Source organism: Nicotiana attenuata, unplaced genomic scaffold, assembly GCF_001879085.1.
Source record: "Nicotiana attenuata strain UT unplaced genomic scaffold, NIATTr2, whole genome shotgun sequence".
Classification (NCBI taxonomy): domain Eukaryota; kingdom Viridiplantae; phylum Streptophyta; class Magnoliopsida; order Solanales; family Solanaceae; genus Nicotiana; species Nicotiana attenuata.
Window position 1 is genome coordinate 60,041 of NW_017673447.1, and position 27,852 is coordinate 87,892.

The 27,852-nt window shown below is 38.9% G+C and overlaps 1 protein-coding gene across 2 annotated transcripts; it reads right to left on the reverse strand.

Moving 5' to 3' along the window:
- Nucleotides 1-3,207: 3,207 nt before the first annotated feature.
- LOC109216399 (1-phosphatidylinositol-3-phosphate 5-kinase FAB1B-like) lies at nucleotides 3,208-27,315 on the reverse strand. Of its 2 annotated transcripts, none has more exons than XM_019380544.1 (12): nucleotides 26,997-27,315; nucleotides 25,335-26,018; nucleotides 19,383-20,123; nucleotides 18,707-18,860; nucleotides 16,444-16,788; nucleotides 9,949-10,803; nucleotides 9,517-9,848; nucleotides 8,475-8,598; nucleotides 8,227-8,385; nucleotides 5,569-7,074; nucleotides 4,768-5,034; nucleotides 3,208-4,346 (listed from the first exon to the last, which is right to left on the reverse strand). In XM_019380544.1, the coding sequence occupies exons 2-12, from the start codon at nucleotides 25,922-25,924 to the stop codon at nucleotides 4,032-4,034; spliced, it is 5,388 nt and encodes a 1,795-aa protein (XP_019236089.1). In that variant the 5' UTR covers nucleotides 25,925-26,018; nucleotides 26,997-27,315; the 3' UTR covers nucleotides 3,208-4,031. The 2 variants fall into 2 exon arrangements, with proteins under 2 accessions (XP_019236089.1, XP_019236090.1); XM_019380545.1 differs by lacking the exon at nucleotides 26,997-27,315 and adding an exon at nucleotides 26,407-26,496.
- Between the last annotated feature and the right edge of the window lie 537 nt (nucleotides 27,316-27,852).

The following is a 27,852-nucleotide window of genomic DNA, read 5'->3' on the forward strand; positions in this document are numbered from 1 at the left end:
GATCCAACTCACATTGGGCCTAGTGCCCAGGTGGTTTGGCCAATAGTTGGCCAAGGTCGGATCTCGAAATAAATCACATATTTGGACTTGGTGATGAATGTGTAATCGAGATTTGGTCTTGATTTCGAATTTCGTCCAAGTGGGCTCGGGTTGAATTTTTGTTGACTTTTCTAAATATGTTAAAGATTGAACCTTTTTAGACTTAGGAGAGTTTCTTAAGCTTGTTTTGACTTATTTGTGTATGCTTTAATTAGATTCGAGTTGTTTGGAGGCTTGTTCTAAGAGAAAGCGGTATTAGATTGTTGATTTATTCCGGAAAGAGGTAAGTATTGTGATTAATCTTGATTTAAGGGAATTAGGTTGTAAATGTCTTACTTGCTATGTTCTAAATATGTTAGGGACTGTGTATATGCATGATGACGAGTGTATGTGTTTGTCGTGGGTTAAAGCATGCAGATAGAAGTAGTTTTATTCATGTCCTTGTTTAATTTTTGTGTTATTCTCTTACGCTGTGTTGGAATGTGAGACTCCTTGATTATTTACATGATATTGGTCGTGTTTGAGTCCGTTGGGATATATGAGCGATTGGCTCTTGAAATATTGAATTGTCTATCATCTTTATCATTTCCTTGGTATATTATTCTTAATCGTTTTCCCCATGGTATAATGTCATGCTCCTTGTCATCTTTGTAATTACTTGTTAGGTGTTTTCATGTGAATTTGTATTGAGATTTGACCGAGTTGCATGCCGCAACGGTATTGAGGTTTGGATCAAGTTGCACGTTGCGGCAGATATGATGTCTTGACCTTATTCTTTATTGTTGTTACTTCTCCTCTGCGGTGTTTATTGTTATTCTCGTGAACCTTGTTAATTATTTTCTTATTTGATTTTATACTTTTATTCTTCTCGCTATTGCTATTTCTTTCTACTAATTCATAAACTCGTCACTACCTTGTCGAGTTTAGTCTTGATACTTACTGAGTACATTGGATCAGTTGTATTCATACAATACTTCTACACTTATTGTATAGATTCAGGCATTGGACATAGCGGAGGTCCGACGGGTGATTAGCTTGGATACCTAGGAGACTCGAGGTAGTGCTGCATGCCCATTCACAAACTCTGGAGTCACCTTCCAAATCTTTTATTATTGTTTATTGTATTAGACAGTATTGTACTTCCCTTCTGACTTTGTATTTAATACTCTTGGAAGCTCATGTACTCAGTGACACCAGACTTGGGAAGTGTTTAAGAAAGTTATTTTGGGTTTTAAAATCATTATGTATTACAGAGCTTTTACTCTTATTTATAATATTATGTAGTTATATATTAGTTTTGCTTTTTTATTAACGCTAAGTGTTGTTTTGCCTAGCAAGCGATGTTCAGCGCCATCCTGACTCCTTGGTTGGGATTTTGAATCGTGATAATATCGGGGCATTTACATCTGTACCCAGTTTCAGGATCACAATTGAACTTATACCCTCTTTGCACAAAACTTTGCAAGCCTACTCACTTTATGATCAACTTCAGACTTATCGGGTCTGAGTTTTAAAAAAAAAATAGTCTGAAGTATCATGCACTTAAGGCCAATTAAATCTAAAGTCAAAAATTGACTTAAGATGCACTTAAGGATAAATAGATCTGAAATGCGACCAATATTTTCATGCACTTAAAGTCAAATATGTCTAAAGTGAAAAAATTACACTTCAGATGCACTTAAGGCCAAATAGGTCTGAAGTGAAAAAATTGCACTTCAGATGCACTTAAGGCCAAATAGGTCTGAAACACAACCAATGTTTTCATGCACTTAAGGCCATGTAGGTCTGAAGTGCAAATTGCCCAAAAATAAAAATTTGTTCATCGAATTTCAATAATCTAATACACGATTTAACACCTAAATCTAATCCAAATGAGCTCAAATTTGAAACATAACCTCCAAATATCATAAAAAAACAAACCACAATCATCAATTTGTCAAAACAACAATAAATCTAACAAACACATTTACAATTAAGAAGAAGAAGAAACGCTAAGCAGTAGTAAAATATAAAGCGCCACAACAGCTCGCCACTACAAAACAACATAAACTACCTTAAAATATGCTCACAAATACCATATGAATTCACCGTGAGGAGTCATCTAAACTTTGGATACTAGTTAAAAAAAATATTAAATGAGGACGACCAAATAGAGCACCTCGTACGATTTTTACGACAATATCCCTGCAATTTGCCCATACCCAATTTGTCATTTCTCGAGTAATAGTAAAAACAAAAGTCACCACCTCAGTAATCTATTGTCCTGATCTATATCTATAATCTACTGTACTAATCTATATCTGCGCGCTGCTGTTGATGAGACCATGCTTCTACAGTTTGATATCCGTTTAAGGGAATTCAACAAGAAAATGGATGTTGTCTTACGATCAAATACATGAGTTTTTTAAAATGACAAAAGTAATGGCACTTTTATATAAAAGAAAAGCCAAATCTGCAGTCGTCAAGATTTATTTGAATGGATTTTTTAATTTGTGTTCTTCAAGCTTTCCCTGTCCTTTAGTGAAAAACGTTCTCAAGTTTCAGCACAATCAAACTTTTTAGTTCAAATGAAAAAATCCAGTAATTTTCTCAAATCAGCTCTATTAATATGCACAGAAAACGGATGCACAAGGTTAAATAGTATATGTTTTTGTATCAATGTGTGACAACAACAACAACAACAACAAACCCATCGTAATCCCACAAAGTAGGGCCTAGGAAGAGTAATGTGTACGCGGACCTTATCCCTACCTTTGAAGGTAGAAAAGCTGTTGCTGATAGACCCCTTGCAATATGTGAAAAATGAACCAATAAAAGGGGGTAAAGTGTCGTGACAGATGATATCAAACGATATAAACGTATGGCAACACGGTTCCGCAATGTTTGGTGTTATGAAACCAATGGTAAAGAGGAACTGCTAACAAATACCAACACAACTATACATTAACAGCAACACGAGAATAACAAATCTGAGCATTCATAGACAAAAGCTGACCAATTAACAATTAAAGTAGAAATTCCCTAAGATACAATTAAAATAGAAATTCACTACGATAACATTAAAGATATGACCTTTGAACGAGTATTCACTACCAGAAATTCACCAAGATAACTAAAGATATGACCTTTGAACGAGTACTCACAACCAGAAATACACCAAGATAACAGTTAAAGATACGACTTTGAACGAGCATTCACTATTAGAAACTAATTGTAATCTATTCTGCACAGTAGCACATTTCTATCTCCATTTGCTACATAAGATACAGCAAGTATAGATGCAAATGTAAAATCTGCAGAAGCTCTATTGCATCAGTGACATGAAGCCCCTGGATTTTCTCAGAGTGGGGAACAAAACCCTCGAATAGTTTCTGAATATATTGCAAGTAGAAAAGACATAACAACTGATTCAAGTAAAGGGCGCAAAATAGGAAGAGGGCAAGAATCCCAATAAGAAATACTCTTTGAAGAGCGAGTTTATATATCTCAAGCGTGCACAAATCTTGAATGGCATCTAATTTTAGGACTCAGCTTCTAGATAAAATTCTATTCCCTCTTACTGCTACCGTAACAGCCGTTGTCAAAAGCCTCTCGTTCTCATTGAAACACATGAATATACCAAGAACTTCCATTGAGCATCAAAATGGACGTATCAAGTTCCTGAAAACTAGAAAACCAACATGGGGGAGGGGGTGCGATATGTTTCCTCGGACAATCCACTGGAGACCCTTTCTTCATCTCAAACCATAGGGAGAAAGAAAAAGAAGAAAACACTATTGTCTGTACAAGAGCTTAGACAGTTGCAGAAATGCCCAAAAAATAGAGAATCTTGGTGTGAAGTAACTTCCTGTATACTGCATGAAGCAACTATCCAACATGTTCCTACACAAAATATACAAAACTCATGCATAAGAAAGGTTGAATAGAATAATACCAAGACCAGTCGAGGCAAATATCTTGCAAATTTTCTGAACTGATATTTAAGGATCACTTCATGTAGGCCCGCTTGAGACTTCACATAGATTGGCTTGGGATCCACTAGAATTGTCTGTTGATGAAGACCATTGATCTGGCACCATCAGAAAGTATGTCGACATTGCTTTCCTGAATCTCGTTTTGTATTGCTTTGGAGAAATCACTGTTGGGGATGAATTCTTTGGTCCACCTAGAATGCCTGAAGCCTTTACCCACGTCTCAAGATGTTTGTCCCATGTATACTGTCTCATGAAATCAATAATACCAAGCACCAGTTCATGCTTTTCCTCATCCACTCCGACCAGTAACGAGTAATCCATCACGTCTATTGACTGCAAAATGGTAACTGTATCAATATAGCAGACCAGGGACTGGAAAATGCTCTGCATTTAATAATTGTGTTTGAAGAGCATGAAGTCACACTTTGGAGACTTCAACATATACTTGATGCTGGCTGGCATCGACTAACAAAGAAACGCTTGGAGAATGTACTAAAATAAAGAGAACTACTGCAGTGACAAAGTCAAGTGCATCTTGCAAAAGAAGGGAGAAAAATAAGAAAACAACGTAAAGATAAGGGGTATGGTGAAGAGAGAGAACAGGGAAGCGTCCCTGAAATCATCTTATTTGATCTTTACTGGAGCAGAAATGATAAACTAGTAACCCCAGACAGAACTAAGAAATACAGAACGGTGTATACAACACAATGCAACAAAGTAACTAGTCATAATAGGATTCTGTTTCAAAGCTTACAGCTAGAAATGAAGTATCATTCCACACAGCTCTCTGCAGCAGCCGCTTAGCCTTCGTTCCCACAAAAATCGGAGAAGTTGGCATTGCTTCAATTAAGTTCTGATCAAGCAAAACTTTGTTACTTCCACTTGAATCTGGATTATAGCGTGATCGAGAAGAACCTTTGAGGTCATACAGTTTAGTGATGTTGCGCTTAAAAAGAAGATTTTCCATAACAAGCACATCCATTCTTGATTCTTTCCCCCCTTTGAGATGCTTTGATGTAACCTAAAAATAATATTGAAAAACGAAGTGAGCATCACAGGAAAAAGTTAAAGGGGGAAAAAAAAAACACGTATAACTACCAAAATGCTGTTAAAGATTGGAGAAGAAAATAAATTTCAGAGAATCTTTTAAGGGAAGAGCAAAGTACAGAAGTTAGATCTGTCCTGCTGAACCAATTTAAATGACCTTTATGGGAACCTTTTAATTTCTTTTACGGTACAGCGAGGAGCACCTCTAAAGCACAGGACTGACTATGTTGGAGAACTTAGCTCTATCAAGAAATTAGGTCCACATAAAATTTAAAATGGGAGGCTTAACAAAGATAATTTTACAAATTCTTCAAAGATTTTGACAATAAATGTTTGCTTCAGGGAGGTCAAATGGAGATAGAGTAACCCACAGATACAACCTTAGTTACAAACCTGGACTGGTTCATCGAAATAAAAGTTGCTCCACAGCACACAGATATCAGAAAGCTGAAATACCGACTATAGCAGTGACTTTGGTTAAATAGAAATAGTATACAAAAAATGATACCTGGTAAATCCCCAAAATCTTTGCCAAGCAAGTTGGGCTCCCACTAGCTATCGATTCAGATAAATACTTAAAGTAAGCTGGTGCAAACTTGATAAATGACTCCAACTCTGTCTTTGTTACCTGCTTGATGATAAATCGGTCGTCCAAGGTTTTGGCAAAGAAAACATTGCTCTTGCCACCCTGTGCACCCCATTTTTTACATCGGCTAAGGGACCGTATGAAGTCTAATTCATAGGGGCAACAAGACTTCCTTAAGGTCTCAAAATGCTTTGCATAATAACAGGTGACTGTGTACTTAACCTTTCCCAGAGGTCCATCATCTGAGAAAGATATTCGGGCATGCAAAGCATTAATATATGCAGGTGGATCCATGTTTGAGTTGCGAGAACTAAAACTCGATGACATGCTTTCATCTGTAAATCCAAAACTTCTTGAAGAGTTCAAAACTACTTCATCCACAGACGAGTGTGAAAGTAAATTTAATGAATCCAGAAACGGCAGAGACGCTGAAGATTTGTGATCTTCTTTCAGATTTTGAGGTTCATCTGACATTTGATTGTGGTAATCTGGTGAGACAAGTGCATATGAGATAATACTTGTTGGCTCATCATCATAAACTGGAACAACAATGTCACTAACACCAACAGCCATCAGCAGCCTGGCACCACCTTGATGTAGCAATTCGCTAAATGACGAGATATAAACAGGATTATGCTCGCCCAATTTACCAACAAATTGTGGATCTGATGTGATATTCTTGTTGAAGGAACGATAGAAATTTGAAAAATGTGCCGTTGCCCATGTCAAGTAGTCCGCATTATCAGACTTTGCAGATAAATGAGGTGTTACAGCCCCACTTTTGCCACACATAGACCTTTCGACGTCTGAGTTTGCTGTAACTCCAGTTAAAGCAGAAGAATCTACAAGGAAAGAATCTGGAAATGCATTGTTATGCTCCTTAATAGCCAGGTGGCCTTCACCAGTCCATGCAGCATCAAGAGTGTCCGATAAACTTTCCACAGAAGGGAACTTTCCATCTGAAAGTATACTTCTGACATTTTTTCCAGGTTCCAGTACATTTCCACCTCCTGTAGTTCTTATAGAACAAAAAACCTCAGTGTCTTTCCCACGAATTAAGTTCTCTTCAATATTCAATCTTTCATGAACCCCATGAGGAATCTGACTGTGTCTTCCTTCATTAGATGTTATTTCAGTCTTCACATTCTGAAGAACTGAATCACAGCTACCTAAGCTTTTGCCAGGTCTCGGAATTGCATTCCTTTCAGAAAGTTCCTCGCTAGAGCTGAAGCATTTCTCCTTCAATTGTGGCGTCAAACTGCCCTGAGTTTGGGAATTTTTACCATGAGAACTGGAAAGATGTATCAAGCGTCTGTCCCATAGATAAGCATGAAAAACCAACTGCCTTCTGAGTCGATTTATCTCAAGGATGTCAACTGCAGGCTGACCAACTTTGACCTCCCCACTAAGTGCCCTGCACAACAATCCCTAGAACAATGTGGACACCAGTAAGAAACAAGTCAGAGTCGTTTGAAGCAACGTTGCAGCATTGTCCAAAAGAAAATGGAAAGTGTAAACAGCAGAAATAAAAGACCTGCCCTTTCTTTCAGAAGGGAAGGAAACTCGAGGTCTGATGCCTTAATGACAAATACCATCAGGCACGCTTTCAATTAGACGAAAGAGTTCTATTTCGAGTGATGGATCCCTTTACACTAAAGCTTCCAAATCAGTACATCTACTGAGCGAATTAACAGCAGTGATTGAAATGCGGCCCTGAGGAACAGTCCACCAGTTGAAGGAGTTCCTAATTGCCCTGGCGGAAGGGGTAAAGTCAAGGACCTAGCCCTAAGAGTTGTATGGTGTATGGTCTCAATGGCTCACGAGGAAGAGATGCGAGGCAAAGCGTGAGGAAACCTATCAAAAGGGAGGGTTCTATATCACACATTTAAAATGGAAGGTTTTCTCCCAACTTCTGGGTTGACCACCTACTCAAAGGATTAAGCATATGGATAATGGAGTTACCAAAGTCGACCTCTAAGTTGGTATGGAAAGCTCCTTTCAGAACTTACTAGGGACACATGTTCATCTTGGGATTGATGTCTCTCTTCGGTCAATACACCTTGTTTCCCTCTCTGTCTCAGATGGTCTTATGTATTCTTACAAGTCTTTCTTGTTTTTACCGTCTTGCTTAGGGATGGGAAGACACGTCTTTTTCTTTTTTCCTCCTCTAATCGGGCTGGAAAAACTTTTTTCTAGTTGCTACACTAAGGCTTAGCTCCTCTCATATTCTTTTTCTACTGCTACTTCTTATTAGAGAACCTTGATTTTTCTGTCTTCTCCAACTCGTTGCTGCATTAATTTTCACATATCTTAGAGTGAGAGAACGCACCTCCGAATTTTAAACACATACTTCACCAAAATTCTCAGTCCTAAAAAGTTAGCGGTTTGAGACATGTTATCCACACCCTACAGAGAGAAATTACTTGGGCTGTCAACTTTAGAAACAGTTGAACATCAAAAAGGTAACCAATATCTATCTTTTCGATCAGCCATACTGACAAATTTGTTTATACCTCACCACCAATGCAGATGATACAACTTAGTATCTAAGCAACAGGAGGGGAAAAATAAAAGAATCACCTCAAACTCAGTTTTCTCCTTCTCTAATATTTCTTCCATCTCTACAATCTGCTCACTTATATTCGGTGCTTTCAAGCTACTATCAACAGAAATTTTTTCCAACTTTGCATGAAGAGCTTTGGACACCTCAGCAAACAAAGCATTCGCCCTGCTGTGCACCTTTTCTTGCAGAAAATAAGTACATTAGGAAAAAAAAAAGCGAAATATAGAGGTAACAAAATTGAGGCAAAAATTCAGTCCAACTGTACCTCATCACCTTCTTTCTGAATCCACTCGTGATTATCATGGCTAAATTCAAGCTTTGGAGGTGGGAGAAATACAGAATAAACACCAATAGGAGCATATCGAAAACAAGCTACCATTGTCCCAAACCTGAGGCAACAAAACCAAATATCAAGTGCCGAACAAACCATTGCTAGGGCAACAAGAAAAAAAAAAACTTTGTGGTGTCATCACAGAAATAAATCCAAAAAAAAAAAAAAGATTGGACCAGCAACACCAGTTAATTATACATGCACCATAACCACAATCATGCACAAGATAACAGAACACCAACTGAGAATATTAACCCAGAACAGGGGAAACATCATCATTGAAGAACTGCAAGTGCAACAGTAGTAAAACTGACAAGAAAATCATACACCTGTAAGATTTTCCTAATATAGGTCTTTTACGTGATGTTATTATTTTTTGTGCAACTTATCCAAGTTTTCTGGGAGCATTGTCTTGCTGTAATGTTCTCTCTTATAATGATGTAATTCAATCAAGGGCAAGAAGAAATAGCATCACATGCTCAGTCAGAGAGCAACACAAGAACTCCCCAATGTGGATTCTCCTTCACCAAAACATTGGAAACGACCAAAAATGATTCAGTAAAACCAAACACAAAGCCGTCAGGATAGCTGATGCATGCTGATGAGCTACATCATCAGAGTATTCATGCAGACCACTAAAAGCTAAGGACCCATTCAAGTCAACAAACTTTCACATAAAGTGGGGTTAGGCACTGAATTTAACAATGTAGAAGGTAATATTCCCACTACTTTATGTGAGACTCTGTTTATATGTAAAATGTACTTGATTACAGATACCGACTTTAACCATATTGAGGAAATGCATCCCAGGTGATTTCATGATAATTTTTCTGATGCTTCAGGTTTCTGTCTCTGGATACTTTACAGTTTAAATGATATTCAGTAGTTGATTAAAGAAAATTAAAGTCAGGTGAAGGCATTATAATCCCAGTGTGAAAAGTTAATGCATAAAAATGCCATATAGGAAACAGAATACCCATAGAACCGGAGACAATCACGGTGAAGAAGATGACCACAACTTGCGACCCTGCTCGCTGCTGCATGATTTGAAAAACTGAGTTCCAAAAATTTCCCAAATGACAATCCCCAAGCAGCATCAGACATCAATACCCTCCTGGTTGGAGGAGGGAAACCATTGGTCCGAGGACATCGCAGACACCTGTGCCACATCCATATCTTTCCTTCCCGTTCTCCTGGCAAGATACGTTCAGGTAGGTTCTTTACAGAAATTGTGAGGCTGCCTTGCCGATGAGTATAGCAACGAACATGTGCTTCTGGCGGCATTTCACATGAGGGACACCTATAATTCTGGTAAATGTATTACATATATCAGAAAAGATTACCAGAATAAACCACGATTGCAAAGAATGTATCAAGTGTAACTTTAAAAGAGGAAGAGAGATATTACCTGAGCAAACAGCTGGTCCCGTAAAAAACGGCCCAAAGGCATATCAGAGAGTCCATAGTATTTTATTCGAGAAATATGAGCGCGCTCACAAACAGTTCCTTTCCAAACACAGCGTGTTGAATGGGACACTAAAATACTCTGCTGATCGGAAGATGAGGAAGGAAACTCTTGCTTCAGTGAGCCTAATTCCTCAAAGTAACTATTACCAAATTCCGGTAGCAACAATTCTGAAGTTAAGTGACTAGTGCGTGAACTTTCCACAACATGAGAAAGGCTACCAGCATCCCTCAAAGCATTGCTAGGAAAATTCGGTATATAATCATTTCCTGCAACTTCACCTCTGTCCAGTGGAGATTCTTCATGAGGGTCATTTGGAGCCATTTTATTCCTCTCATCAGCTTGATCTGAGAACTGAAGCCTTGAATGATGCGAGGAATTAAGACAATCAGAAAGGTCTACCTTATTTGAGGCAGTTGTAGCACTAGCTAATGAGTTAGAAACTTCAGGCAAACTTGACTGTTCAACAAGCATTGGAGCATTGTTGGATGATGATGTGATACCAGATAACAGATTGGTTGAGGAATGAGATGACATGCCAAGGCAATGGTGATCGAGCGGTCTCTGGGCTATGGGTAGAGAGAAACCAGGAATCATAGAAATGGATCTTTGAATAGTTGATGGTTTATCAGGCAATGCAACTTTAATTGGGGACTTCAAGGGGAGCTCTGGCAAGGAAGCACCTTCATCAGCAAGAAAAGATGTCTCCAGAGCCAGGTGATAAGCAGCAAAAACTCCATACTGGATAACACGTTTTATCTTCTTCAAATCATCCCCGTTGGCGCCCTTGAGCAAAATCTGAGACCCACCAGAAACAAAAAGAGGAGATCAGCTTTCCACACTTCTGACACTTGCACCAGGAAACTGTTAAATTACAGAATGATATGTAAAAGATTTCCTTTTTTTTTAAATGATGGTGGTGTCGGGACAGTTTGCGCTACCTCCCACCAGCATAGGAGCAACATTCACATTTTCTAAGATCATGCATAAACAGTACCTATAAGCTATAGTGGACATGTCTAAAGCCGAAGATGAATAATTTTGAGCATAATAATATACATACTGCTTGACGAACAAATCATATTTGTGAGAAAGCACGGGAGAAAATATATTATTGATGTATTGACATATGTTACAATGAGCCCTATATATATACACACATAACATGTCCTACTCCTAATATATATTGGATTAGGGTTATTTATTTACTCCTATTTACATGACTATTCTAACACTCCCCCTCAAGCTGGTGCATATAAATCATATGTACCGAGCTTGTTACATATGTAGTTAATACGAGGACCAGTGAGGGACTTGGTGAAAATATCTGCAAGCTGATCATTCGACTTCACAAACTTTGTAGCAATATCTCCCGAGAGTATCTTTTCTCTAACAAAGTGACAGTCAATCTCAATGTGTTTAGTTCTCTCATGGAAGACTGGATTTGACGCAATACGAAGAGCAGCTTGATTATCACACACAAGTCCCATCTGACTAATCTCACCAAATTTCAACTCCTTGAGCAACTGTTTGATTCAAATTAGCTCACATGTCGCCATAGCCATCGCTCGATATTCTGCTTCTGCACTAGACCGAACAACCACATTCTGTTTCTTGCTCTTCCAGGACACCAAATTTCCTCCTACCAAGACACAATATCCAGACGTAGAACGTCTATCAGAAGGTGATCCTGCCCAATCAGCATCTGAGTATCCAACGATCTGCTCATGGCCTCGACCCTCAAACAATAAACCTTTGCTTGGAGCTGATTTTATATACCGAAGAATGCGAACAACTGCATCCCAATGACTATCACACGGAGAATCCATAAACTGACTCACAACAATCACAGAAAAGGAAATGTCAGGTCTTGTCACTGTAAGGTAATTTAATTTACCAACCAACCGTCTATATCTTGCAGGATCGCTAAGAGGCTCCCCCTGTCCTGGCATAAGTTTAGAATTCGGATCCATCGGAGTGTCAACCGGTCTACAACCTGTCATTCCTGTCTCTTCAAGAATATCTAAGGCATACTTTCGTTGTGAGATCACAACACCTGAGCTAGACTGAGCGACCTCAATACCCAGAAAATACTTTAGTTTGCCCAGATCCTTAGTCTGAAAGTGTTGCAAGAGATGTTGCTTCAATTTAGTAATACCATCCTGGTCATTGCCGGTAATAACAATGTCGTCAACATAGACCACCAGATAAATACAGAGACTCGAGGCAGAATGCCGATAGAATACAGAGTGATCAGCTTCACTCTGAATCATGCCAAATTCTCGAATAACTGTGCTGAACTTACCAAACCAGGCTCGAGGAGACTGCTTTAGACCATAAAGTGACCGACGCAAGCGACATACAAGGCCACGAGACTCCCCCTGAGCAACAAACCCAGGTGGTTGCTCCATATAAACTTCATCCTCAAGGTCACCGTGTAAAAAAGCATTCTTAATGTCCAGCTGATAGAGGGGCCAATGGCGAACAGCAGCCATGGATAGAAAAAGGCGGACTGATGCTATCTTAGCCACAGGAGAGAAGGTATCACTGTAATCGAGCCCAAATATCTGAGTATATCCTTTGGCAACAAGACGAGCCTTAAGACGATCAACCTTACCATCCGGACCAACCTTGACTGCATACACCCAACGACAACCAACAGTAGATTTACCTGAAGGAAGAGGGACGAGCTCCCAAGTACCACTCGTATGTAAAGCAGACATCTCGTCAATCATAGCCTGTCGCCATCCTGGATGAGACAATGCTTCACCTGTAGACTTAGGGATGGAAACAGAGGACAAAGAAGATAGAAAAGCATAATAGGGTGATGACAAACGATGATAACTCAAACCGACATAATGGGGATTAGGATTAAGGGTGGCCCGTATACCTTTCCGAAGTGCAATCGGTTGATTAAGAGGAGACAAGTCCGCAGTATTAGCAGGGTCAGGTGCAGGACGTGAATCAGCTGGACCTGATGCTGGGCGCGGACGACGATGATATGTCAAAAGTGGTGTTCCTGTGGCAGGGATTCTAGGAGGAGCCACACTAGACTCCTCAACGGCTGGAATGGATAAGACTTCTATAGCGGAAGGTGAAGGAGGAGCTATAGGAGACTCGGGTAAGACTTCTGTGGCGGAAGGTGAAGGAGGAGCTATAGTAGACTCCTTAAAGGTCGGTATAGGTAAGACCTCAGATATATCAAGGGGGTCAGAAAGGTCAGAAGAGGTAAAGAAAGGTTTAGACTCAAAAAATGTGACGTCAGAGGACATAAAGTACCTACGAAGATCAAGTGAGTAACAACGATATCCCTTCTGAACACGAGAATAACCAAGGAAGACACACTTGAGAGCACGAGGAGCTAACTTATCTTTCCCAGGGGCTAGGTTATGAACGAAACAAGTGCTCCCAAAAACACGAGGGGGAACAGAGTATACGGGTGATTGGGGAAACAATACTGCATACGGTATCTGATTCTGGATGGGAGAGGAAGGCATCCGATTAACTAAATAACAAGCTGTGAGAACTGCATCGCCCCAAAAACGCAGCGGAACATGAGATTCAATGAGAAGTGTGCGAGCAGTCTCAATGATGTGCCTATTCTTTCTCTCTGCAACCCCATTTTGCTGAGGGGTATAAGGACAAGAGGTCTGATGAATAATTACTTAGAGAAGTCATAAACTGCTGAAATTGAGAGTATAAATATTCTAAGGCATTATCACTGCGAAAAGTGCGAATGGAAACACCAAATTGATTTTTAATTTCAGCACAAAGATTCTGGAATATAGAAAACAACTCAGAACGATCTTTCATTAAGAAAATCCAAGTACATCTTGAATGATCATCAATGAAACTAACAAAATAACGAAATCCCAAGGTTGAACTGACTCTACTAGGACCCCATATATCAGAGTGAACTAAAGAAAAAATAGACTCTGCGTGACTCTCAATACTACGAGGATAGGAGGCTCGGGTATGTTTCCCGAGCTGACATGACTCACACTCTAATGTAGATAAACTAGACAAACTAGGCACCATCTTCTGAAGCTTGGATAAGCTTGGATGTCCTAAATGTCTGTGAATTAGGTCCGGAGGATCTGTAACTAGACATGCCTTGGAGGAATTGAGCGAGTTAAGGTAGTAAAGGCCTTCTGATTCAAGTCCTGTTCCAATCGTCTGTCCCGTACTGCGGTCCTGCATAATAAAGGAATCATCAATAAAATATATACCACAATGGAGGGCACGAGTCAAACGACTAACATATGCAAGATTAAAAGGACAGCCAGGGACATAAAGAACGAAATCTAGAGTGACAGAGGGTAGGGGATTCGCTTGTTCAACACCTTTTGCTTTAGTTTGAGACCCATTGGCTAAAGTAACAGTGGGAAGAGACTGTGAATACGCAATATTTGACAAAAGTGATTTATTACCAGAGATATGATCAGAAGCGGCTGAGTCCACAACCCATTGTCCAGGAGGACTAGATTGGGAAACACAAGCAAAAGAATTACCAGTAACAGAAGTATCAGTCTGAGCAACATAGGCTACTTGTGGAGATGTCTGCTTACTTGCTCGATATTGAAGGAACTCATTATACTCCCCTTCAGATAAGGAAAATCCCTGGTTACCTGTAGTCTCAGTCTGAGCAACATAAGCATTTTTGGGTGGGCGGCCATGTAAAGAATAGCATACATCACGAGTGTGTCCAAGTTTATGACAATAAGAACACTTGGGTCTAGATCTTCCAAAACGACCTCCTCCTCGTCTATTCTCCATAGTATGAGATGCCCGATTGTCCACTGATTGGGATACGAGGACAGATGAGTCAAGTGTCTGTGATGAGCTCACTGGGTGACTAGGTGCTGCAGCAAGGCGAAGTAATCGAGAGAATAATTCATCAACTGTGGGGACGGTTGGACTAGCCAAAATCTGGTCACGTACTGAATCAAGATCATTAGGGAGTCCAGCGAGTGTAAGAACTAGAAACATCTTCTGTCGTTGCTCTTGTTGTTTTTCAATACTAGCAGAAACTGGCATCAACGTCTCAAATTCTTCCATGACTGCCTGAACTTGTCCCAAGTAAGTAGACATATCTAATTCCTGTTTCTTCAAGCTTGTCATTCGCGATATTACATCATAGAAACGAGATATGTCATTAGTGTATAGATTACGAGCCTTTTCCCAAACTAAATAACATGTCTGGAATGGACGGAACAAGGGCATCAACTTGGAATCAATAGATCGCCACAGGATACTACATAACTGAGCATCGACCTTCTCCCACTGTGTTTTGGCCTTTTCATCACCTTCGCTAGCCTTTTTTGTTAAATGATCTTGAACTCCTTGACCTTTACACCACAACTCGACAGATGAAGCCCAATCTAAGTAGTTTGAACCTCCCATTAAAGGTTCTGAGGTAATCATAACACCGGAACTGCCAGAACTCGGGTTTCTAGACCCGAAAGCATCGACTCCCAAAGACATGGTTGGATTATCACCAAATAACAAAAAGAATCAACTGAAAATTCTCTGAAACAGATGAAGAAAACACTGTGTTTGCCGGAAAAGTACTGTAGCTGCCGAAAAAATCAGTGTAGTCGCCGGAAAAACTCAAAGTGGTCGGAATTAAAAATAAAAATATGGACAGGCTCGGAATTGCAGGGCGATCCAACTGTCCTGAAGGAGCGAAGCCGAAATCTGACAGGAAGGGGTCTCACGCGCCGGCGCGTGGGACAGACGCGCCGCCGGAAACAGTGCTCCGACAGGCGCGTGACGGCACGTGGGTGACTGTTTTCCGGTGATTTTTTCTGGGGTTTGGTCGGATCTCTCTTGGGAACCTTGTGGTGGTGTTGGATTTTGCACAACACTGTTAATTAGTGACTTTGACGCAATAAGTCACTTAGGTCACCGAAAAATTGCACGGTAACTGAGTTCTTTCTTCCCGGATATCGCTGGAATGACGCACAACGATAAATTTCTCACCGTAGCTCTGATACGATGTGAGAAAGCACGGGAGAAAATATATTATTGATGTATTGACATATGTTACAATGAGCCCTATATATATACACACATAACATGTCCTACTCCTAATATATATTGGATTAGGGTTATTTATTTACTCCTATTTACATGACTATTCTAACAATATTCATAGCAAGTTTATTTAAACATTGAGATGAGTGGTCAACTGTAATATCATATCCTACAAGTGAGTATTTATACAAAGCATTATTCTTTCTTCTTTTATCAGAATTTTCAACTAAGAATAGTTTTGGTTATTAGTTGTTAAAGCTACAAAGAAGAAATATAACCATGTCTGCCATAAAGAAATTGGGTGTAAACTAAACCCGTAGAATGTAGTATGCCACACAATTCAGATTTATTTCATGCTCCAGCTAACATACAACTGAGCAAGCCATTAAACATGTGACTTACAGTACAACCAAATGGCTTTGGGCATCCCTCGAAAAACATCAAGGTCTTTGTCAATTTTTTTCCAGCTTGCCCAGCACTACCATGCTCTTCTACGAACTTATCAACATGGAACGAATCACAGTACCCTAACTTTGGCGTTGTAAGATTATCAATTGAAGGGACTACTTGTGCACCTGTACAACGGGCAATACGCTCTAAAAGTGACCGCTTCACATTGAGAACCAGAGATATGTCTTTCGCAAGCAGGTATTCCTGCGCAAATCGAGATACTGACTTCTCTACTAACAGAATGCTTGGATGATGAGCATCAATCTTTGCAACAGCCATCTTTAGATGGTCCATTTCCTAGAAGAAAGAATGATCCAAGTAAATGTTATGAACCAAACAATGTGAATCCAAATAAAAGTGATGAACCAAATAATGCAATTAGGCCTCCCTAGTATGCCTTTCTCAATACCACGGATAACAAGAAGTTAGAGTATTCCAGCTTACGAGAAACCAAAGAAACACCTCCAATGATCGTAAAAGGCACCATAGCCCCTAATTATCATTTCAGTTACTCCCTTGAAAAATATTTTCTCCCTATGGTCTCTATTGTATTACATTGGGTATGTTGTTGTTGTTGTTGATATCTATTGTATTATCCAGTAAATACTTAGAAAGTACATTGTAAAAGTCATCGCAAGAACCAGTCTACTATTTTGATGAAAAGAAAAACAAAACCAGAATAAACTGATACAGAATGAAACAGAACGTGTATATAATAGAATTTATAGAAAAACGTGAAGTACGATACCGAATAGAAGAGACCTCCTTGAGCCTACCCCCTGCACCATCATAGACTCACTAACCAGCTTCCATGACTTACATCCTCTCGTTTCCTCGTCCTTCTAATTCCCTAACTTCCCCATACTTATTACCTCCCCACTCTGCACTCCATCAAAGATCTTCCATCAGCCGCAGACCATATTTTTCTATGTTACAACAGATACAATTGCAACTTCTCGTCAAATATAGATTAAGCTGATTGACAATACGCATTGGCCTAGAAGATTCAAATTTAGGTCTAACACTCCGTTTAACTCGAAAATGAGGGGAGACTTTGTGAGTTACTTCCATCAAGGGATGTACCTCATAGTCCCTTTCAGTTTTCAGTACTAGCTGGAAAGGAACTAGTAAACATTTGCTTCTTCCTTTTTGTCCAATTCTGGAAGGATCAAAAGAATGATGATGAAAGGAAGTACGACCCTCCACTTTTACCTTTACTTCTCTTTCACTTGCTAATCAAACAAGGGAAAATACCTCTTACCTTTCCACTCTTTCTCCCCCTCAAGCAACTCTTCCTCTTTCCAGCCCAACCAAAAAAAAGACTAATCAAATCAAAAAATTTCCTAAAATTCAAAGTACTCCCAGCAAATAAATGTACAGGAAATGGTAAATTTTTACCGCACTTACGTGTTTGCTGAAATCAATACTTTTCCTTGGACAATCAAAAAGATGTACAGGAAATGGATCCTAGAAACTCAAAAATCTCTCCAAAGCAATAGCAATGATATTATACATATTAGATTGCCCAGCTTCTTTTAAATAGTTCACTTCAGAATCTTAAAGGAAACAATTCCATATGATGGACCAGCCATTATCTTATCCGTGTATTTCAGTCGTTAATTTTGTTTTCATGGTCAGTATATGATACAAAACCAATTCAAACCTTTTCTATGAGGCAACGGCTTCTACAGTCTATGTTGCTCGGATCCTCCGACAATGTCGCTGGTGCGTGTCGGATCCTTCAAAAGTAGTGTATTTTTGGAGGATCCGACACGGGTACGGCAACATTTTGGAGAGTCCGCGCAACATAGTCTACAGTTTTATTAAGTAGATAGAACTATTAGTTTGAGTTGATGTGCAAGGAAAAAGAACAAGAGAGATGGTGCATTTTGCACAAAAACTTAATCTGTAGACGAACTTCAAAAATGTCTAGTGAAGGACAAAGAGTGATAAGGAGGTATAGCTAAGAGACAAAACGACAACCAGGTGCTGAAAACGAAAAAGATCCTGCAGTCTGGGGCAGAATTGCATTTCCTCATCCTATCAACAACAACATACCCAGCGTAATCCGACAAGTGGGTCTGGGCAGGGTAGTATGTACGCAGACTTTACCCCTACCTTCAAGAAGGCAGAGAGGCTGTTTCCGGAAGACCTCATTTCCTCATCCTATGAAGTAAATAAAAATTATCAATAAAGAATTTGATTGAGTGAAAACCTGCTGCAATAAAGTGTCAAAACTTGACAAATGGTTAGCCACCCGTTGATATTCCAGTGCTCCTCCAAGGATTAGGAGTCTAGGCTTATCTATTTTTGAGGTCATTCGCCGGTGCGCCACATTTTTCTTACAAACAATGCCTTTGACCACCATGCTAATAAATAGCATAAAGGAGAATTTTATCAGCAGAAGGAAAATAAACTTAAGAAAACTTGCAGAGTATGACCAATAATTTAATGGAAAAATAAAGCACAATGATGCCAGAAACCAAGTGAAAGAATCACTCAATAGGATTGCTCCTGATGGAAAATTAACATTTGGCACCAATTTAAACACATCACTTAGAATTAGTGCAAGCATAAAAACAAGCAACTCGAAAATCTGATTCCTGCATGATGGAGCCTGCAGTTATTTGGTTGACAATCAGAAGTAATTGCAGCACAGAATAGGAGTCTAATCAAAGACAAACGGAAAGTCTATAACTAAAATAAGCAAGTATCAAGTTTGAATCAGGGGAAACAAGAATTAGCTGCAACGATACACAACAGGAACATTTTGTTTAGGTGCCGAAAGTCAGGTTTATTTGTAGTTCTTATATAGAGAAGATGAAAAGAAGTTATATGATAAAGTTTGTTAAGGTCATAATAGGAAGCCATATAATCTGATGTAGAAAAACCTTTCTCTACGATGTCCACAGGCAATGCATTTAATCTTCACATATCCACAAGGATCCATTCCTCCATTTTGACTCATGTCAGGCTTTAGGAGTGTAGCAGCTTCCCAGGATAAAGATGTGATTATCTCCGACCAACTCTCTTTATTATCCTCCTCAGCTGGAGGAATGTTTTCAACTTGCAAAAGCTGCACAATCAAAGCTTTAAAATGTCCATCAACTACATTTTTCATGGCATTTCTATGCTCTTCGGTTGACCTATACCTACTATGGTACTCTCCACCAGCTAAGTTGCACGATGAATCCATGTAACCCCACTCCCCTGGGGCTTCTTTACCACCATCATCATCCTCGTCAAATAAAAGAGATTCTCTGTCATCCTCCTCTGTTTCTGGCTCTGGTGGCAACCAGAGTAAATAACTATTCTCAAAGTCAACAGGTGCATTATCTGTATCATTCACATCACAGGGAGGAGGACCTTCATGCTCGATACCATTGATACAAGTATCTGCTTCATTCCCAACCTCTTTCATCCCTTCTGAGTTATGCCATTCACTTTTCTCTGCCAATAATGAAGAATTTACACTATTTGATTCAATTTCAGCAGGTTGTGCATTGCTTGGTCCACAAATATTATTCATCTCCTTGTAGTTCAAAGCACCATAATAGACATCTGGTGGAGTAAAGTGCCTTGGCTCCGAATGTGATCCGCAAACACCATAACTATCATCCTCATCATCACTCCTGCCATAGCAATGCTAAGTAAGATAGAATTGAAACATACACTGAATAGATGATATTTGCCAAGAAATAGTACATGAAATTATACATAGGAGCAGGTAAAGTAAAGGTCTGATTTCAAGTGTCTCATCTATCTGTCATGATAATACTATACATGCTTGGCCCATACAAAATAATCCAACCTGCAACTCAGAGGGTGCTCCTCAAAAAAATATAGCTCTCCCCTCCCGAAAATCCTTAAACTTGTAAACAAGGCAGAGCCACAAGGGAAAAAAAACGGTAAAGGGTCTAATATGTCCCTCTACTATTAACAATTGTTTAAAAATGTCCTTCATTATACTACTTGGCCGTTTGAGTCCCTACCGTTATACTATCACACAAATACCCTAATTTTAACGGAGTGCCACGTGGCAGCTCAAGAACAAAAAGACCCACCTTCTGTTTCAATAGCCTGATCCAATTAAAAGCCACCCCTAATTTTTTGCCCATTACCTGACCCATGTGCATCAAATTCAGTCCACAGTTCACGGCAAATTGGCCTAATACCGCCATTTTCATCTTCTTCATACCAACTTTTACCATTAAGCTCCATGTTTCACCACTTGATCGATTCAACAATCAGGAAAAAGAAGTAATTCCATGCTCTAGAACATCTTTATTTTCCATGTTTTTCGAAAAGGAAATTTCTTCAATTTATTTCCCACTCCAACCAAAATGGAAAAATAATATCTCATGGTTAGAATTAGGTTTTTCAAAAAAAATGTGAGATTCCACATTTTTTCAATAAAGGTTTACGAAAAATGCCATAAAAAGAAGAAAGATCAGAAAGCATAACTACTCTCGGTTCTTCACAATTTTAGGGTATAATTTTAAAAAAAAATTGAAAACCCATTTGCATTGGAATTATAAATTTGATGACAGATTCAAATCTGAAGGGGCAATATTTGTTGAGCTTAAAATTGAAGATCGCTATTAAATTTGAAGAGCAAAAATTAAAAACACCATTGAAGCTCTTTTGGGTATTGAATCATTAAATCTGAAATTTTTATCTGATTTATTTATTGGGATTTGGTGTTTTTTGAGTCGTGAAGCTGCAAGTCACTTAAAGAACTGATATCTATATATTGTTGCTGCATGATAACTTTAGAAACCAAATGTTAAAGATATGTATGGAGATGTTCTTTTGAATTTTTTTAAAGAAATAACCCAAAGTTGAGCAAATTGGGTCGGGTAATGCATGGGTAAAAAATTAGGGGTTAGTTCTAATTGGATCCTGCTATTAAAACAGAGGGTGGGTCCTTTTGTTCCTGAGCTGCCACGTGGCACTCCGTTAAAGTTAGGGGTATATTTGTGTGATAGTATAACGGTAGGGACTTAAATGGCCAAATAGTATAACGAAGGACATTTTTAAATAATTGTTAATAGTAGAGGGACATATCTAACCCTTTTACCGGGAAAAAAAAAAAAGACCCTGCTGTTATGGGTCTTTAGTACTTGGATAGGTTATGGCAGGGTTATTATACCTTTGTATTATAATATTGGAGCTACAGCGGCCTTGAGTTTCTATAACCCCTTAACGACAGGTTTCAAATTGGGAATAACAGAATAAAGAATTAGTCGCAAGAAGACTCTTGACCAAGAGATAACAAATAAATCACTCTTTTTTTTTTCAGAAAGATTTTACTGGACTACAATATGTTATAGCAGTAAATGAACTGACATATCTATTAGATAGTTATGTGCAAAATAATCCTAGTCCCATATGTAGTAGGAGTAGAATATGTCCTATTCTCATATGTAGTAGGAGTAGAATATATATTATATATAGGACTCATTGTATCATTGTTAAAAAAAAAAAATTCCCGTGTGGTATCAGAGCTTCAGTGAGAAAATTATCGCTGCGCATCATTCCAACAAAATCCGGGAAGAAAGATCTCGTCTCCATGCAATTTTTCGGCAACTTCGTCTTGTTCCCAGGGTTCATCACTGCTACAGTGATACTGTGCATATACCAGTACCACCATCAGATCCGAAACCCTGGTGCGACCAAACCCCAGAAATTCCAGTCCCGTCGGAACATAAAAGTCAGTCACCGTGCGTCTTTCCGGCTGACGACTCAAGATTGATTTGCATTATCTCCTCAATGGTAAGTCTTGTGCGAAAACCAACACTAACATCTTGTTCGGAAAAGACAAAACCCCGGTCAATCGCTCTAGCAGAAAGTCCCTCACCTGCCTCCACGCGCCACAAAAACTAGGGTTTCGGCGAGCGCTTCTGACACATGCGCCAGCGCGTGGAGCACTTTCCAGATAGAATTTTCAAAAATTTCTTTAGGACCGTTGTTTCGTGGGGTGATTCCGAATCCACCGGTATGATTTCCTATAGATTCTGAGAACTTTGGAATTTTCTGGCGAGCTACAGTAACTTTTCTGGCGCGTGCGAGCCATTTCGGCCACTTTTTGACAAAACTTCTTAGGACAACTTACTCTTCCAGTGATTCCGAGCCTAGTTATATAAATTACATCAAATTCTAACAACTTTTAATTTTTCCGGTATGAACAGTGCATTTTTTCCGGCGTGCAGTGATTTTCCGACCTGAACAGTAATTTCCAAAAAAGTTCCTATTTTCTGGTAGTGTTTAAGAACCTATTTTGTAGTGTGGAATTCAGCTTAGTCTTACTAATTTCAAGTTTCCGTCAACTTTTCGGCTAACTTCTGTTTACCAGCAACCACCTGGTTTTGTTGCTAAGGGAGAGTCTAGTGGCCTTGTATGTCGCTTGCGCCTGTCACTTATGGTCTACAGCAGTCTCCTCGAGTCTCGTTTGGTAAGTTCAGCACAGTTATCCAGGAGTTTGGCATGACTCGTAGTGAAGTCGAATGATGAGCTTACAAATATTTTCATCAAGTCCCTCATTCGACCTCGTACTAGTTACATATGTAACAAGCTCAGTCCATATGATTTGTATGCACCGCTTGAGGGGGAGTGTTAGATAGTTATGCGTAAATAATCTAAGTCCCATATGTAGTAGGAATAAAATATGTTCTAGTCCCATATGTAGTAGGCGTAGAATATTATATATAGACTCATTGTATCATTGTTATAAAATAGATTTTTCTCCCGTGCATTCCCACAATATCCAAGTAAAGCTTGCTCGGCTCCTACAAGCTCAAACTTGGGTCATTTATATGATTAAGAAACAAAGTGGATCCCATTCGCAAGCTATTGTACACGGACTAAGGTACATAACTATATCCGATATGGGTCACTCACAAGTGTTCAGTACAGTTCCAGTTTTTGGCTAATTTTAGTGCATTTTGAACAATCTGAATTAAGAACCTATGCCAATGTCACACCCTCTCAACACATGTATATCAAGGCCAAAAAAGGATCCATGTTAAAGTTTATCAAACCGAACAAACTTGCAAGAGCTCAACCCATTTAATATTCGCGGAAACTCAGGATACTTTCCACTTTAGTGTTTCCAATTTGTCAACCCTTCCGGTCTTCCGAACTCCAAAACCGCGACCACCGAGGCTCTCTTCTCTCCTCCTCCATTTCATCATCATTATTTCAATTAATCATCTTCAACATCACCAGTGACCTCCACAGGCGAGAGCTCCTATTAACCTAGGCCATATGGCTATCAGATTCTCCCTCTCCCTTTTTTTAATAATATTGAGCTTCTGAGCAGCAAGTTCAGATCAAAGGGCCAGCAACTCCACTCACACAGTCTTCCTAATCTGGCGAACTTTGCCTCTCTAGTTCTCGTTTTCTGGAAATTCCATTCCTCATCATTTTCTCCGGTGAAACCAGCAGCAGGTAAACCCCAGCACCACCCCCACCACTGGGGGCAAACACAGATTAGCTCTCATGAGATTACAACTGCAACCCCTTTCTTTCTATGGTTTGAATATAGTTTTTTAACTGAGTTATTTGCCTATACGGCATAAATCCAACGACAACAACAACGATTAACCCTCAATCTCAAACTAGCTGCGGTCAGCTATATACATCCTAAATATCTGATGTGCTCCAGTTGGACACATTCATTGCACTACTCCACAATGTGTCCTAAGATTATCTAAAACTAGGGATCCTCTAAATCTTAGACATATCCCTACATTTTCGTAGAATCTGCATTCACGCTTAGTGTGCTTACAACGACTAACCTAAATTTCAAGTAGTTGGTGTTGCCTTTAAGGATATTTTGCTTCCAATATATTTTGTTCTTTGCTAAGTCCGCATGAATTCCAAAAAACTGTACGTCTTTCCAGACATGCTTCGTCCAACATATAGGTCTATCCCATCGTTTTAAAATCTTCAGCCATCAGATGTCACACCTACGATCTGGTGTTGACATGGCATAAATAAAACCCTACTTCTAATTTGTCTAAATGACTTGATACCAACTAATTATATGAACGAGCTCGAGCTTAGTTTGTTATACAAAAGGCCGAGCTGAGGTCGAGATTGAGCTCGTAAAAACTTAATCCAAACAAGGTTAAGCTCGATTGGAGCCTTGTATATATATATGCTAAACCAAGTTCAAACCTTCGAAGCTGGTGTGATTCAGCTCATATCCAGCTCTAAATATAGCAACAATGGGGTGACATTAAGTTTCTTATTCTTTGTTCGGTTTACCAGATCAAGACCAGTATTGGATTTACCAACTGGGGTTTAAATTTGTTTAGCTAGAGAATACCTTTGATCGAGTTTACCAATCAACTTTTATCCCAGAAATTCTTTACACAGCACAATCAGCAACTAAATACTGATAGTTGTTCTAAGGCAGTGAGGCTTTATAACTCACAAATGGACAGACAATAAAATCAAAGCACTAATAGAAGAGCCATAAATCAAAAAAACTAAAAATTGTTAAAAAACCTTAAAAAAGTATCTTTTGTTAATTGAAGTACTGTAATAAAGATGGTTTCTTATCCAGGATCACATATAAAGATCAGCTAAAAGCTAGTGTCTGCTGTTTGCAAATTAGGCTTTTGATCATATATTAAATAAGATTGCAGCGATTACGACAACAAACCCAGTATAGTCCCACAAGTGAAGTCTGGGGAGGGAGTGGGGTCTCGAGAGGGAAAGATTGCAGCGATTATGCAATTTAAATGTGTCAGCAAACTAGCAAGAGGGGCGTAAAGGAAATGAAATCCTGTTTATACATGTTGTTCGTCTGTACATATGACACTAATAATAGATACCTGTAGCAAGAGACAAAATGACCAAAATCTGGATTCCCCGGAGATGTTTCTTGGTCTAACTTGAGAGCTGCAGGACCCATCTGAGCTGATTGAGAAGCGCTTTGGCACGAGCTGCATGTTACATGCTGATATGGCCCAGTAGGGTAAATAGTTGAACTACCACTGCTACCACTGTTACAAGTACAGCCCGACTGGTTGCTGGCCAAACTTGTGGTAGAAGGAGATGGGCTGAGGCCTGGACTAGAAAGGTTCATCCTACTATCAACTGTGGCTAACCCCTGCTGCCACTGCTTAAAACAGAAGTTACATACTCTTATCCTGTCTCCATCTTCCCCGCCAGCCTTGGGCTCCTCATTTGGGATAGGAACAGAGTTTGATGCACATTTGGCACAGAAAACTCGGCCACAGAGACGACAATGATGCCTGCGGTTAAATACAGTAAACTGAGAATCGCACTCGTAGCATACCCTACAGCTCTGGTCGGGCATCCAGAAATCCCTGGACACACTCACCTGCTCTGTCCTTCTCGGGATCCATGATTTTACTATGTCAACTATCTCATTGAGCTTCTTATTTTCAGGTGTATCCATGAATGCAACTTCCAGGATATCATGCTCATCATTATCTAATAATCATCTGCAACTGCTCGTGCTACTACCAATATGTATGTGTCTCCAATATATACTGCATAGAGAAAAAGGGAACTCAGCGCACATTCAGATTATCAATCGCATCACTGCCTGCTATCATCTGCTAGAGATTCTATAACTACCAATTCAAATATTCTCCAACATCTAAAGAAATGACAATCAAGCTTTAGTTGGGATATCTCATATCTCACAGCAGGTGTTCTTTTAGCTCAGACTTCTATTTTTTTGGCCATTAGTGGAGACTGTTAATATGAGACAAAGCAATCACAACTGAAAAACGCAAAAGATAATAAAAATCTAGACAAAGCAATCACAATTGGAAAAGGTAAAAGATACTAAAATTCTTAAATCACAAAAAATATCAATCGATAAGCTACGCCTCAATCCCAAACTAATTGGAGTTGGCTATATGAATTATATACCTGCTCCGCTCTGTTTGGACCTATTCCTTCCAATACGAACTAATTCTCCTTTCAAGGCAAAAATCACAAAAGAAAAATGATAAGTACCAATTTTATTTTCTCCATCCCAAATCCTCACCACAGCACCTAAAAGAAGTGAGTTTAACTCAAACCCTTTTCAAGATTTAGCTAAACTTTACAATGGAATTGCTACTTTACCATAAAAGAAACATCTTTTATTTTTGCAGCTCTCTTCAGCATCTTATATAGACTGAAACCCAAATTACTGCGGATAAATCAAACAACACAGATTCCGCTACACACCCAACGGTGTGGCCTAATGGTCAACAAAATGGGTTGAGAACCATGAGATTTCATGATCAAATCTAAGCGTAGTCCAAAACACTAAGTGAATTCTTCTCGTTGTTATCCGTACGTGTTGGAATCAGTCTAGGTTCGGGCTAACTAGCCCGAACACCACGATTATCAAAAAACACGGAGTACACTGTTTCCTTACATTACATATATAACCACTATATATGACAATACTAGAAACTTGAAGAGTACAATAGCAATTCAAATAGACATTAAATCAAACAAATGAAGTGCACCTGAAAATTGCTTTACTAATCCCAGCAGTTAACAGAATATAACCAATTTCAGATCCTCTATACACCGAACCAACCACCAGCCACCGCCTTCTTATTCTTCTTCTTTAAACTTGTTCTTTCAGTTAAAATTTCTTTTTTGATATTTTGTTTTTCGGTTGTAGAGAAAATAATAAGAATGTGGAATTAAAGTTGTGGCTGAGAAATTGGAGGCAGTGATTAGGATTAAATTAGATGTGCATGAAAAGTAGTACACTAATCATTTTGATTTTGTTAAGGAGGAAAAAAACACAACAAAGTTAAAAAAGAAAAAGAGAGTCACGAAAATAATATGAGAGTAAGACAAAGACACAAATAAAGGTAGTGAGGATTTTGTGTGCATGCATTTCTTTGAATTCTTCATCTTTCAGTTTCTTGCCACGTGCCCACTTCAATTTTTAATTTTTTTGCTTTTCTTTTTCTTTCGCCTATTTAAAAACAGGAAGAAAGAATTACACGTACATCCTTGTAAGTATCCTATTTAGCACATCTTATCTTCTTTGGAAAATGACTTTCCTATCAATTAGTATTCTGACATGAAATGAAAGAAAAAACTATATTATAAAAGTATGTAATATTTTAATAGCATATTATGGTATAATTTTTTCAGACGATAAATGAAAGTAGAGAGATTTATGTATATAGTTGAAATTACATAGGATGTATGCGTAAATATCTGAAAAATATGAATAGTTCTCCTTAATAGTGTTATTGTTGTGCTTTTTGTCTCGCTAAACCACTTCGAAATTTAACTGTTGTTCATTCTATTTTATCTTACTACCTAATCTAATTATTCCAAAAGAAAAAAAAAAGTTGAAGT

Excerpts from the sequence above, each read along its gene's own strand:
- LOC109216399 (XM_019380544.1), bottom strand. The coding sequence starts at position 25,924 with ATGGATACACCTGAAAATAAGAAGCTCAATGAGATAGTTGACATAGTA. Across the intron at positions 7,075-8,226 it reads AGGAGAAAACTGAGTTTGAG|GGATTGTTGTGCAGGGCACT; the intron begins GTGATTCTTTTA and ends ACATTGTTCTAG. Across the intron at positions 5,035-5,568 it reads AGATTTTGGGGATTTACCAG|GTTACATCAAAGCATCTCAA; the intron begins GTATCATTTTTT and ends TATTATTTTTAG.